Source organism: Alosa alosa, chromosome 5 (assembly GCF_017589495.1).
Source record: "Alosa alosa isolate M-15738 ecotype Scorff River chromosome 5, AALO_Geno_1.1, whole genome shotgun sequence".
In the NCBI taxonomy this organism is placed as follows: Eukaryota; Metazoa; Chordata; class Actinopteri; order Clupeiformes; family Clupeidae; genus Alosa; species Alosa alosa.
This window is the reverse complement of record NC_063193.1, coordinates 8,588,168-8,602,656: the sequence shown is the minus strand read 5'-3', so window position 1 is coordinate 8,602,656 and position 14,489 is coordinate 8,588,168. Positions and strand designations below refer to the sequence as shown.

General features: G+C 45.5%; 1 protein-coding gene across 1 annotated transcript in view; it reads right to left on the bottom strand.

The window, feature by feature from the left end:
- cfap299 (cilia and flagella associated protein 299) overlaps positions 1-11,418 on the bottom strand; it is a 95,013-nt gene extending 83,595 nt beyond the window's left edge. The window contains exons 1-2 of the mRNA XM_048244276.1: positions 11,287-11,418; positions 7,365-7,495 (exon numbers count right to left, since the gene is read on the bottom strand). Coding sequence (XP_048100233.1) covers positions 7,365-7,495; positions 11,287-11,397 — 242 coding nt within the window. The 5' untranslated portion in view covers positions 11,398-11,418. The remainder of the gene's footprint in view (positions 1-7,364; positions 7,496-11,286) is intronic.
- Positions 11,419-14,489: the final 3,071 nt, after the last annotated feature.

Genomic DNA, 14,489 nt, shown 5'->3' with positions numbered 1-14,489 from the left:
GGAGTGGCCCGCTACCAAACATCAGAGCGAGCGCTACGAGCCCTCAGGTGAAGGAAGTGAGAGATGCGGTGCAACGCGTCCGTCGCGGGCCTGCCCGGGCCTTGTAATAATCCAGAAAGAGAGCGTGTCCGCAGGGAGGGGGGGGGGAACAGGAGCCCCCTTACGCCACTCTTGATGTTCAGGAGGGCGGGGGGGGGGGGGGGCTTTGAGAGAATGGCGCACTTTACAAATGGCTCGCAGAAAGGAAACAGCAGAGCGGCAACAACAAGCAAACAGATGGTTTCATTAAAGACGAAAGGAAATCCAATCTACAATGCCATTAGACTCCCTGCCCCTCACCCGCTGTTAGCGTTTAATCTTTTAGTTGTTGTTGTGTGTTGTTGTTGTCTTTTTTTTCCTCTTTTGTCCTTGTTTAGAAGTGATTTAAAACTAAAACAAGACCTTCTCATCCTGACTGTCAGTATTAATTTGAAAGGGAAGCCATCGAAAACCTATTGCAAAATGCACAAAGAGCCTGACGTGTTGTCAGTCAAGTTGCGTTCACACATGGGAGCCAGACAAAGTTTTTGAAGCGTCAACGTGAGCGATAGTCAAAAAGCCTGACATCTGGAAATGTCCCTGGATACCGTAAATCGCGAACGCAGAGCAGAGCATATGACACATTAAGTCCTTAATGCAAGGAATCGTACACAGAAAGATACATTTTTAAACCCTGATTAAAATCTGTTCAAACCTTTCTGAATGGAGCGTAAGTAGGCTATTAGCTTGCAAAGGAGGGCCTTAAGTGCATGCGCTTGAGACTAACAAACAAAAGGAGCCATAGGCACAAGCCCATGCTACACACCACACACACTTTTGATGTTAGCGGAAATGATCATATATGGAGACCAAGCTGGACAGCTGGCTGAGTTTCTCAGTGAAGAGCAATCCTGGAGGGGCAAGGGGAAAGTTTGATAAAAGTAGCTACCTTCCTGATGTAGAGATTTTCTTTGTCAGGGTTTTTTGTCATTTTGTTCATTTTGTTTGATGTGTTTTTTTTTTTTTGGCCTCTTTTCTTCCGTCTCTTCACACCCTCTCCCTCTTCTCCGGCCTCTCTGCCGTGAAGGGCTTTGCTTTGAGCTCCTGTGCCAGGCTAATCCTCATTTGTACTCATCAATTCCCATTTCGGAAACACGCCCTGAAGATCACTATTCGTCAGGAAGCACTGATGCCTCAGGAATTCAGAATGTGTTGCCTAACATTAAAAGCATGGTGGGAAGACGGCCTGGCCCAGTGTCTGTCAAGACCTGAATGATTCAAAGCAGTTGCTCAGCTCTGAACACCATCACAATATGCTGACCACATACTAGTCACGCACACACACACACACACACAGAAGAGAAATGCACAGTTAAGAGAACATTAATTCCAGATTGGATAAATGCTCTGGAAATCTCTAGCAAGGAAATTGAAATGAGAGTCTAATTTCAGGCCAATCCCAGCTATTCTGCAGAGCTAACTCCACTAACAGGAGACCTGACGTTGGAGCTCTGTAGCCCTAAACCCGGATGCTTACTTGGCTGATTTTGGCACACATCCGTTCAAACAGTGAAACACAATATTCAGAAGTAGCGCATGAATCCGGTCCAAGATGTGGCACCACACTACTTAGTCTCTGACACGATACGCAAACAGCATCTGGACCCGTCGTCCGGAAAGTTGTGTGCAACCTGAGCGCGGGCGACATGGCAGCGTGATGGAGGGCTCTTGGGGCCTGATTTATTTTGGGTCCGTTTCAGTGATTTATTCTCCCGACACAGAGGCTTGGAAGCCTGCGGTTGGACAGGGAGTCGGAGTCAGAGTCAGAGGCGAACGTTGTGGCAGTTTTCGGCTCGCTGTGGCCGGTCGGAGATTTCAGAGTTCGTTCTGTGATCAGAAACAGACCGTTCAGGATTGTTCCACCCCACTGGTGTCAACTCGGATTAAAACGAGTGTTTGCTTGGTCAGTTCGCTTCAGGAGTGCCTGAAAGCCAGAGGACATTCACCTGGCGGCACACCAGGTGTAAAAACTGTACCTACTTGAACATATGACAGTGTGTGTGTGTTGCAGTGTTGGGGGGGTTGCATGTGATGTGTGTGAGTTATGTACTGTATTTAGTTTGTATACCGTCATACCAACTCAACACACATGCCCCTATCACCCAGCTCCAGGCCAGATCTGATGCATAGCAGGTGCAATCTGGGTGGTGTAGTTCCAGATTATCAGAAGGATGTATGCAGCATGCATGATCATAAATGACATCCAATCATACTCACTCTTGGAAGGCTTAGCAAATGAGTGCATAAGTGCACTACAGTATTGCCTCAATTGACACGGAGAGAGAAAGAGAGGGAGAAATGGAAAAGAGTGGAACAATAGACAAAGGGCACGTTTAACTGAGAGACTCTGGGAGGCAATGGCACCGTTGCTCTCTACATCTGCTGTGTGTCTGCTCCTGGGACTCAGGCCTGTTTGTCATGGGGGCTTTTTCCAATCAACTTGTTTAGTATATTTATTTCTTTTATACTCTGCAGCTTTTTCATTCATTGTAAATGTTTTCGATGTAAGGTTTTAATGTGTCCAGAGATTGATGTTCCAATTAAAGAACGCATTAAAAGTCATGTGACCTGGAGCTCAAAGCGGTTGCACTTTCTCTGGGTCTCTAACTGCAGAGCCTAGAGCTGTTCCTGCCTTGTACCTTCTTCAAGGTCAAACACGGAGTTCCTCAGTCATATTTACTTAGAAGACATTTGACCATTTATCCAACATGACTTCCAGCAAAGTGCAGACATGCATATTAGATGAACGTGTGCTGCCTGGCTATTAAACCCACGGCCTTGATGGTCTTAGCACCTTTCACAACTGGTTGAGCTGTACACTGCAACCCCTCTCTCTGTTTATTCCAAACTTTCTGAATCTGCTTTAGACTCATCCCAGTCTAAATCCAGTCTCCAATCTCTCTCTCTCTCTCTCTCTCTCTCTCTCTCAGCATTGAGAAGGAATAAGCATAGATTTAAAAAAAGAGACAATGGAATGTAAATTAAATTTAGCTACATCTAGATATAACAGTTGGCAATGTAAAACGTCAACTCGACACAATCCATGTCCACGTCCATGTCTCTGTTTTTCTGGCTCTACAACCTGACATTAACAGCTTCTTCACCTCTCTTGGTGTCTGTCTGTTAAAACCCAAATCTTACTCAGCCTCTCTCCCTGGACTGTCTCTGTGTAAAACAAATTGTCCTATAAAGAATCCCTTATCAGATGATCTCTTAATTGTGACATGAGTGAAAAAAGATTCTAAACCGCAATCATGTAGACACCAAAATGTTGTTAGTTTTGAAGATCTATTTCAGTCCAACACGTTGGCCTTAATGCTCCCTGAACTGCACTTGAACGGAGCTCCGCGGGTGAACTCCTGCCCCGGTCAGAGCACATATTTGATGAATTCAGCAGGTGCCTTGTGACTGTCCGCGAATCGGAGCCTGTGTTTGTAATGTGGGATTCGCCAAACAGTGCGAACAGTGCCCTGGGGCAAAAAGCTGCGCTCTGCAAAACATGGGCCTGCTGGAGTGCTTACACTGGGCCGAGATGCGGGAATCGCACGTCAGGGGCCTGCCAGCCGTTGCATCAGTCCCACGGGTCAAACTCGGGCTGACCACACGGTCAGTCAGTCAGCAGGAAGGGGCGGCGAGAGGTCACTCTGCACCTCTCAAACCCACCACCAGAGCTGTGTGGCATTGTGTGTTTGTGTGTCTATGTGTCGATGCCTTTGGGACAAGGAAAAGTATTCCAAGTAAGGGATGTGGTTTAGTGATTTAGAGTGGTTTAGATACTGAGTAAGTTAGTAGAACTAAGAGTGAGTTAGTAGAACTCAGAGTAAGTTGTACACCTCTGTGGCTAAACCCCATGGCTTTGTTTTGCTAGAATGAAGCCATGTCGCCTCTTCTGTTATTTGACCAATTACTCAGAGTTGCAGTCATTTATCCAATTTTGTTACTAAACCATTTACTTGGAATTGCCCCCATGCATCTTGAAATGCTCGGCTAGCATAGTCACTATTTAAGATAGATACAGAGTAGTGTAAACAGCACACAAACACAAAGTAATAATGAATGATTTCCTAATTTGCATGTGTGTATGTGTGTGTGTGTGTGTTGATTTTTGGTGTGTGTTTGTGTATGTGTTGCACAGTGTGTGTGTGAGAGTGTGTGCATGAGAGAGAGAGAGAGTGAGAGTGTGTGTGTGTGTGCGTGTGGTTTGTGCATGCCTCTTGTCAGTGTGAGTATGTGTGTAGTGTGCCTTGTGTGTAGACCTATATTGTGAGATTTGTTGGCAGGACACTTCCCCACTTCAACACCACACCACCACAGAGAAAAAGAAAGAAAGAGAAAGAGAGAGAGAAGGACAGAAAGAGAGAGAGAGAGAGAGAGAGAGAGAAGGACAGAAAGAGAGAGAGAGAGAGAGAGAAGGACAGAAAGAGAGAGAGAGAGGTGCTTTTCTGGAGTGACGCGCGGCAACAATAGGACAGGCAGAGATCAGCATTCAGCACACACAACCTCCTCCCCGCCTGGGCCTTTTATTAGCACAGGTGCAGGGCCCATTCATCGATCAGATGCACGCTACAGGCCGGCCTCGTCGCGCTGCGCAGGCCGCCTTAATTCAAACCAGCACTATTTATACACCTGCAGGCACTAAAGGTCTGGAGGAGCACAGGGAGCTTGAAAAGCAACCCCCTCACTCACACACACACACACACACACACACATATACACACTTGGACACATACACGCACACACACACACACACACATACACACACACACACACACACACACACTTGGACACATACACACACACACAGACACACACACACACACACATACACACACACAGGGACACACAAACGCATATACTTGTGGACTCACACACTTGTGGACTCACACAAAGGCACACACATGCACACATACCGACACCGACACACACACACACACACACACACACACACACACACACACACACACACACACACACACACACACATATACTTGTGGACTCACACACTTGTGGACTCACACAAAGGCACACACATGCACACATACCGACACACACACACACACACACACACACACACAGCTAAAGAACGAGGGGAAAAGACAGCGAAAAAGGAGGAAAACACACATGCAATAATGACAGTCTGTTTGGGGTGTAGTTTCGGGGTGGGGGAGGGTGAGGGAGAGAGGTGAAGAGAGTAGAGGGGTGGGGGGAGACAGAGGCAGAGGTGCCCAAGGGGGTTGAGGCATTCCTGAGCCAGCATGGCAAGCCAGCATGGCTACTTCAGGGGGGACAGACTTGCTGAGTCCGCAAGAAGTGGAAAAGAGCTCAAACTGGCGGGTTCCCGTTCCCACTCTTGGGCCGTGGAGTTGCTGAGTACACCTCAGGAACTCGGTTCTACCCCGGGTCAGCAGGGCCTCCACTGCACTGCACTGTCCAGACCGAGAACTGCAGCCCAGTTGTGTCACATGGGAGAGGACCAGCGGTCTGTGCTGCTGACCCCGACTAACACACAGAGACTGGGTGGGGATGGCTCTTTAAACAGTCCCCCTGGGAATGGACAGCTCTGCCAGTAGCCACTGGCTAGTAGTGTGAGTGTGAGCGTAATGGTGAACCGCTGGTGTGAACCCGTGCTGCTCAAATGGAATCTCAAACTTGAGGTTTCAGTGAAAGAAGCAGTACTGGATCTGGACTGGAACAGGCACTTGTTTGTGATCGGCGTGTAGGCTATGGAGTCCTGCTCCTCATTAGCTGGTGGTTTACACAGGCAATAAATTAGTCAGGCTACTCCTCATTACACTGACTGGCCACAGATTCTATCACAGTAAAAAGATGGGGAAGAGCTTTAGACAGATTAACTCAGAAAATGCAAAAGCAAAGCAAGTACTTTGACTGACTGCTTATTTGATGTGATTTTTTGACATCATGTGCAGACATGTGATATTTGATTTGACATGCATGTGCAAAGACAAAAATAAATCAATTTAATTTAATTTCTGTAAACTATTACAACTTTTCTCAACAAGCTAGCTAGCTATGATACGTTGTCATGACACAGGTTTCAAAGAACACATGAGCCACACCTCCCCCTGCAGGCATTCATAGTGTACTGCGTGTCTGCCTGCACACAAGACTTGCTGAGCAGACCTGCTCATCCTGTGTCATTTATTGCCAACTTCAAATGTTTTTTTTTCCCCTTCTTGATGAAGTTATGTGTTGAATAACAATCTCCTGGTTGCATGTGACTGCACAGTTTTCTGACATAAAAACCTGGTTTTAAGCTAATTTGTCATTCGTTTGTCCAAAATAATGTCCCTCTGGTTGTGCACCTGCCAAACGGCTGCATATGATCATGCACACATGCTGAGAGTAATGAATGGCAGACTCTGCTCTGCTAATACCACAGCCTCTTACTGTCACTAGGTTGCCAGATTTGCTTTTTTTTCTGTTTTTTTTTTTTTTTTCAAAACAAACATCATTTTTATTTAATTATAAATTTATGTTGAGTTCAGTCTCCCCACAGATGAAAATCCCAAACTTTCAACACAATCTTTAGAGGAATTCCAGCTTACGGAATTGGCTGCGTTGCTGCAAGCTTTTTCAAATGATCAGAGAATCCTCACTCAGGCGGCTGGAAAGCGATTTTCAGTTCGCTTTTTTGATCAGCAGAATTTTTTTATGAGACGGATTGGGTGGTTTTGAATGTGGCCGCACTCAGAGATGGCGCTTTTATGGCCCTCTGCTGTGAGGACCTGGCAACCCTGGCTCCTGGTGGCCCGCTGGAGGGGTGACGTGGAGGCGCCAGTCCCGATGGGGGCCCCCCTATCATTTACTTCCCACTAATGTGCAGGGCCACGGGAGACACCGGAAAGCCACACATCTCCGAGGCTAGATATAGACGGCTGCCTAGGAGGCAACTCGCTCGGAAAACTGTGCTATGTCTGTGTCTGTGTTGCACTGCGATCTTGTTTTGCTTCTGTTTGTTTGTGTGATCGGTTCACTTGCAAACTATTTCTAGGGCCATTTCTAGGGCCATGGTCATGCAGAGATGTAGCCAGGGATAGGCAGCAGCACACTGACAAGATGTGCACAAACATCAACCCTGGAATTGGTTTTCAAAAGTATGAAATACACCATGGATGCACACACTTCATATCCCAACACCCACACACACACACACACACACACACACACACACACACACATATACACAGTCTCTCCCTCTTTCTCTCTCTGTCTCTCTCTCTCACACACGCACACACACACACACGTACGCACACACACTTTCTTACTGTCTCTGGCTCCTCTTGTTGAGGCGGGATGCTTCGGCGGCGGCCTTCCTGGTCTCAAACTCCTCCCTCTTGAGCACCTCCCCGCTGCCTCTGTATCCCAGCTCCACCAGGTGGCGTGCCAACTCCTCATCCTGGCACAGCAAAGCACTCAGACGTCAAAAGTCAAAGGTCAAAGGGCAGAGGGGAAAGGTCAGGTCATCGATACTGATTCAACCTACTGTATATCAATAACAACATTAACACACACACAATATTTTTCAACATCTCCAGCTCTTTCAGATAGTTGCAAACAAATAGCTTCCTTAGCACCACATTAAGCTGTCAACGGGTTTATCACTAAGATCTAAGGCCATCAAGGTTCTGCATTGGTATCACGGATATAATTGGTTCTGAGGTGAAACGCTTCTACTCAATGAGTAAGCCATATGTGAGGCTATATGCGAGCTCATTTACATAATGTATGTCGACAATACTTGAAGGGGAGTAGTGTACTGTAAGAGCCGGCTAAGTTCGGAATTCCAAATGACCGGTTATGTTGTTATACGGCCCAACCGCTTGACATCCGCAGAACATGCAGACTTAAGCTTACACGTAGGTCTGAAAGCAGCTAGCATCAAGGCATCTAAAACCCAGGAGGCACACGAACCAACAAAAAATAACACCATAATAATAGGCCGCTTTTAATCTACTAAATGAGCGGTTGTAAATATAAGGAAATTATCACTTGGCCCTTGACTGGGGTGTCAACTATATATAATCTCCTTGACCATCACTGAAGAGGTCACAATCCCAGCCATACAGCATTGGCTTATATATTCCAACATGGTTAGCAAAGTCTTTATTTAACACACCGCAGAAGTCCTTTGCAGCGCCATGCTGAGTAAACTTCACAATGTGATGAAACAACATCATCTCGGTGAGGTTATCCACATGAAAAGCATCAGTAACCCAGAGGTTTCAGGGGCACCACTTCCCGTTCACCTCTGTTTCAGGTTAGCACAAGTTCACGGGTCAGCCAGCGTACAGAGCCCTGCTTCAGCCCCGCTCTTTTCCATCTCAGTGCGTTGGTCAGGCGGGGGCCATATTTTGTCTGGACCGGCAAAAAAACACAGCTTGAATGCTTGTTTATTAAATGTGAAACCTCGAGTTCATCAACAACCCAATATGCAACCACAGAAAGAAAAAGAAAAAAAAAACAATAATAAGAGAAAGAAAAAAAAACATGAAAACGACCAAAATAAGAAAGAGAGAAAAACAGGAGAGCAAGCCGAGGACAGAAAGGCAGCCCAGGACTTGGGGACGGTGAATGGGGAGTAGGCCACAGTGCTACATAGACTAGCTCTCCAAAGCAGACACAAGACTAAGAAGTGGCCCCTGTGATCAATACGTCCATCCCCTAACCCCAACCTTGCAACTCCCCATCACCATCAGACCTCAGGCATCTCGTTGTGGCCCTCCCCAGCATCTGGGCAGCAGAGGGGCCCCTGGTCCCCTTCAAAGCCCACCAGAGGCTTTCATGTGGCCAGTAGAAGCAGGGGAGTCTGGGTCGAGCCCCCAATCCCATCCCAACCCAACCCAACCCAAACCACCCTGGAGCCCAGTTGCAGGCAACAGCCGGCCGGGGCCCATTTGAGCTCTACTTTGACAAATGGGCTCAGGGCTAACGGTGTCACAGACAGGAGAGATTAGACGTGCTGCGGTTTGCCCCGCACACACAGAGAGCACAGAGGCCCCAAAACGAGTGTGGTTGAGCCGAGCCATCAACGGAAAGCTGCTCTGCTTTGTAATAAGGCAAAGCTCCTTCAGGTGGTCACTAAACCATTCTGCAGTCCAATATGCATTAACCCACTGGTTGAGGCTGGGCACCACTTGAGCAAGTGAGCATCCTGGCATGGTTTCACATGTGGGTTTCTGTATGGATTTCGTCATAACTAAAAACAAATGCTAACCTCAACAGTTAATCCACATTATCCAATATAGCCTAACCCATATTGTTTTCCTGCATCAACAGGTCAAAAGTGTGAAGAAGTGTTACCTAATCCATGGGAGGCTACCATAATAACCATTAAACAAACAATGTGTCCTTGATTGTTTGCGCTGGCTCTGTGACAGAAAGAAAAAAAATAGAAAAACATCTTTGGCTTGGAGTTAAACCAGTGACGCCTTGCTTGAAGACAGAGCTGCGACCAGTTCAGCTCTGTGTCGGACAGTCTGTTGAAGAGAACTGGCTTGGTAAAAAAAAAGTCCTGCACTCCTTGGCCCCTCATCCCCTCTCTGGCAACCACCATCCCCGTCCTGTAACTCTCCTGGGGGGGTCAGCCCTGCAAGGCAAACACTAGGCTACAAGCCCGGCTGTTATGAATGACTCTTTCGACCCTAACATCTGAATTATTTATAAACCCCATCTCCAGAGCACCACATTAACAAATCCCGAGTAAGCAAGCGGTCAAACAGAAGAATGTTGTTTGGAAATCCAAGCAGGGTCCCCTGGGGGTGTGTGTGTGTGTGTGTGTGTGTGTGTGTGTGTGTGTGTGTGTGTGTGTGTGTGTGTGTGTGTGTGTGTGTATGTGTGCGGCTAAGCGGTCACTCGCTCCACACTCTAGCAGTGGGGTGTTCCGGTAGACGGGCCGCAGACCCGGTAAGCCTCGGTTCCAGCCTCGTAATATCAACTACTACCTGATGGTGCACTGATAGTCTTGGCCTACTTTCTTCGGACAGTTATGTAACGCTTAGCGACGGGAGAGTTAAGGCCAAAGTTAGGTGCTTAAATCCACACACTGGGCTACATGCACTAGGAATGCATCTAGACCTAATGATGACAATTGAGGAATTTGGTAAATGATTGCTATTTTTTCTATTACCCTTATCAGGGGATTATTTTTTAATCGGTTCAGTGTGGGAAAGCTTGACCAACAGATGTTTTCAATAAGTGTATGGCCACCATGAAGCAGTTTACCTGACTGCGGTGATAAGATGATTCATCTACATATTTCATGAGTTGCACTGGCAAACACAGTGACCTTGGCTAATTTAGACTTTAAAAAGGCTAGCATGTTCACCGCTCTGGCTTAGAGATGGACCTGGCAAAAAAGGACCATATCAGCTCGGTCAGACAGCTGTTAAACTCAACGGTTAAAAAAAAACAGTGCAATTAAATAAAAAGAAAACAAAAGAAAGACACAGTAGGGAGCATTATACAAGAAATTGTGTAGGCTGCAAGGGTATGACATACTCTCATCGTTATCCCTAAACCTTTAGGCCTGACAGTCAAACAAACAAACCTATGGCGTTAAAACACTCTAGCTTGCTTTTTTTTAAGGACACCTAAATAATTCAAGCCAGATTACTCTGTGAGAGGGTGTTTATCAAGAGGACACAGACCGTTCCTGGTTTACAGTGTCAGAGCCCTATACGGCTCACAGTGTTAGCCCATAGCACCACCTAGTGTTCAAATAGCTATCCTACATCAAACACAACGAGTGAACGGACTCACTGACTGGACCAATACAATGGACATAGTCATATAGTCTAAACTAGTCTATAGAAGCTAGAGAATAGATTAACTTAATGCAAATGTGAAGTTTTAAACGTTTCTGTAACAAATACCAAGCTTATTAATTAGATAGGCTATTAATTGGATCAAATGGATAGACTTCTCATGCACCTGGTCTAGGATGTATCAGACATAAACTTTGAGAACCAGTGTAACTGAATTTGCACCTTGCGACATAACAATAAAATTGTCACAGACTTAAACAATAGCTACGACTGGTAATGTAGGGTAGGTAGCCTGTCAGTTATAGGCTAGCTGCTAGCGTTAACATAATGTTAATGTGAGCTGAGCACGATTAGATTACATTATATTAGCACATCTGCAGCTAAAAACATTGCAAAACAAAAAAAACATTCGATGTGGCATTACCTCTAGATAGTATAGATCCAAAGAAGTAATCTGAGAGTCAAGAAAATCTTCATACGAATGAAATTCAGTCACAATGCTATCAAGAGCCGCGGCAGCGTTGTCCTCCTCCATGTTGGGCAGAGTGTAAACTAAAGTGTTTCCATAGGAACGAATCATGTGGGTCAAGTTTGTCAAAAGTATTGCACCTTGTTCACGTCCTATTAGAATCGACCGAAGGAAGGTATCGAAATAGGCAAAAGTAAGTCATTCATTTCAGCCAGGTTACTTCGGTTCCTATATTGTATTGTTCTGTAAGAATACCATAAAACGCCTACGTTTCAATAGCATGGGACCTGCTATAGGAAGTCTGCAAACTGACCCAGAATCTGGAGCCATAACCGTGCCTATCCTGAATAGTCTATGCTACTTTCTGAACTTCTGATTTACCACCAGTCACACTTAATTTAGCTAATAATAAGAATAATATTAGAACACTTAATAACAATAATAACAACATTTACTTTAATCAAGTGAAGGCTACAGAACCAGCGGAATAAATGTAACTTTAGACTAGCCTAATGCAGGCTTGGCACATGATTGAGACCACACTAACCAGCATGGGTGGTGGTTGACTAAGATCCAGTTGATCAAAGACGTAGGCTAAAATAGGCTAGAAATGATCACGATAAAGTTGGTTGGTGTCTGGACAGCATTGAAACATTTCGACCAGAAATGGTCTCCAAGCGTGTTTGAAAGGAGTCTCTTCTGTAGAACTATGAAACATGCATTGAATTTCATGTTTGTTATGATAACTAACTAACTCACTCCTTGATTAATTGATACACTGTCAGCAGTAGCTCTCGATCTGCGGCTCTGGAAAATGTGTGAAGGCGTCCCCTGGTGGTCATGCATTGATACTTCTCTGCTTTATGACCGCAGCCCCACCTCACATCAGGGCCACGTAGGCTGCCTCAGCTGGGTGGTAATGTGACTATAACCGACTTTTCATGATGTTACATAAAAGCACATCAACTGTTAAACAGGCTTACGTTTTGATGTGAGGACACCTGGACATGCACTGGACAGAAATTACAGACAGGTCAGTGAAAGAGAATGAGGGAAGACTACACCTGCCTCTTACACAGTGATATCTGCATAGGATAATCAGCCCTGAATTGGCCTAGCTAAGACAATGGAAATAAGCCTCAGGGCTTTATTGTGTTATCCTGATTTTTTTATTTTTATGTAAGGTGCAAAGCTTAATCATATCTTAAAACTAGATATTGAAATAAAATCAATCAATCAAGAGATTTGAATGACACTGTTTAAATTATTATGTATATGTCAAAAATGATTACGTAGACGATTATGTAGAAAACTAAAATCGCACTTCTATTGACTTCTTTAAACCTTGATAGAAAGTCCCATGGGAGTCAAAACACAGGCAAATGTAGCTAACATTAATATCCATGTAATATTCATATTGAAACACGTTTTCCGACATGAGTCAGACATGGGGACCTGTGTGTGTGTGTGTGTGTGTGTGTGTGTGTGTATGTGTGTGTGTGTGTGTGTGTGTATGTGTGTGTGTATGTGTGTGTGTGTGCTCCACCCCGCCTCGCTCCTGTCTGAGTGCATTGTTATGTTCTGGTGGTCACAGAGTCATGACACCTCCCAGCGCACCTGACTGCCTGTCTGCCCACCCAGTCACGCAAACTTAACCTCTTCTGCTGCCTTTTTCTGCCTTGTATTTCTACATCCAGACATTAGGAGACTTTTTTATTATTCACCACCACACGCCTGTGAATTATTGATGTGGAACCACTGCTCAGCATATTTCCCCTGATCCCTGAGTGATGCTGTTGGGGGGCAAGGCTTTTGTTATACTGTGTGGTGATGAGGATGACATTGTGCTTTGTGTGACAGCAACACATTATAAGGTATGGTGAGTGTGTTGTGATTCATGTTGAGTATCACATGTGTGTGTGTGTGTGTGTGTGCGTGTGTGTGTGTGTGTGTGTGTGTGTGTGTGTGTGTGTTTGTTTGTATCTGTGTATGTGTATGTGTGTGGGAGTGGGTGCATATTAGGCTTGTGACGCACTTGGGCATGTATTGCAAAATGGCATTATGCAACTGAATTGAGTTATTCTAGTTCTGCTTTTGTTGCAGTATGTTTGATCTCACCGGGCGCTGAATTCCAACAGATCCCCAGCCCTTTCATGTGATCCTTTTCACACAGTTTTGAGTTTCGGGATTTGGACCTGTGTTTGGCCATTTCAGATTTAGCTCACTAATGGTTTTTAGTGGTTAGGAGCCAACAGCCAACCCTCATTGCTAGCCTTGCCCATTCATTGTGGCCTTAATCCCATGAAACATTCCCATTTAAAACAGCCCCTGCATCTCTCTTCCTCGAAAAAAGAATCGAAAATCTGCTTGAGCCACAGCTTAGAGACCCCAGGTGCTCTTCAGAAATCCCCCACCCCTCCCCATCACCCCTCCACCCCTCTGCCAGTGTGCTCCATCGGGGCCCATGGAGCACTGTATGGATGAGATGTGTTCCCCTTAAAACTGTTTGTCAGATTAGACGTGGGGTACCATGTTCAGATTAGTCCGCCGCTAGAGACACGCTCCACTGCACACGCCTGAGGTGTAATTAAGACCCAGCTTCGTGGGGGTGAGGGGATGTGTGTATGTGTGTGTGTGTGTGTGTGTGTGTGTGTGTAGCTCCACCACGCCTTGACTGACTCAGTACCAGCATCTGAAATCTCTCATGCTCATTCTCTTTAGACTTTAGAATCATGTCCTCGTTGGAATGAGGAAAACTTTGCCATATTGTAGGACGTGAATCATTAACCTTGGCAGACCAGTGCAATGATCTGTTCACTGGGAGAGCACTCAACATTGGCCTCCCTGTATGAAGAGAGTGGCTCTGACTGCATTTTACGCATATTGTATGTTGCATAAAGCGTGACGTAACACATGACTCACTGCATTACAGTGTATAGCCACCGTGAGACATTAGAAAGTGAATAATGTATTCATTCAGACATGTCTTGTGCAATTTGAGATGCTGTTTATTCTCCAGCATTACTGACTACAGTATAGTATAGTACTACTGTAGTGTAGTTTTGTGTGCATTGTTATGTGTCTGTATGACCTTATTGTACTGGCCACAATTATTTATTTGTAAATAATCATTTGTGCCATTCCTATAACAAATCATA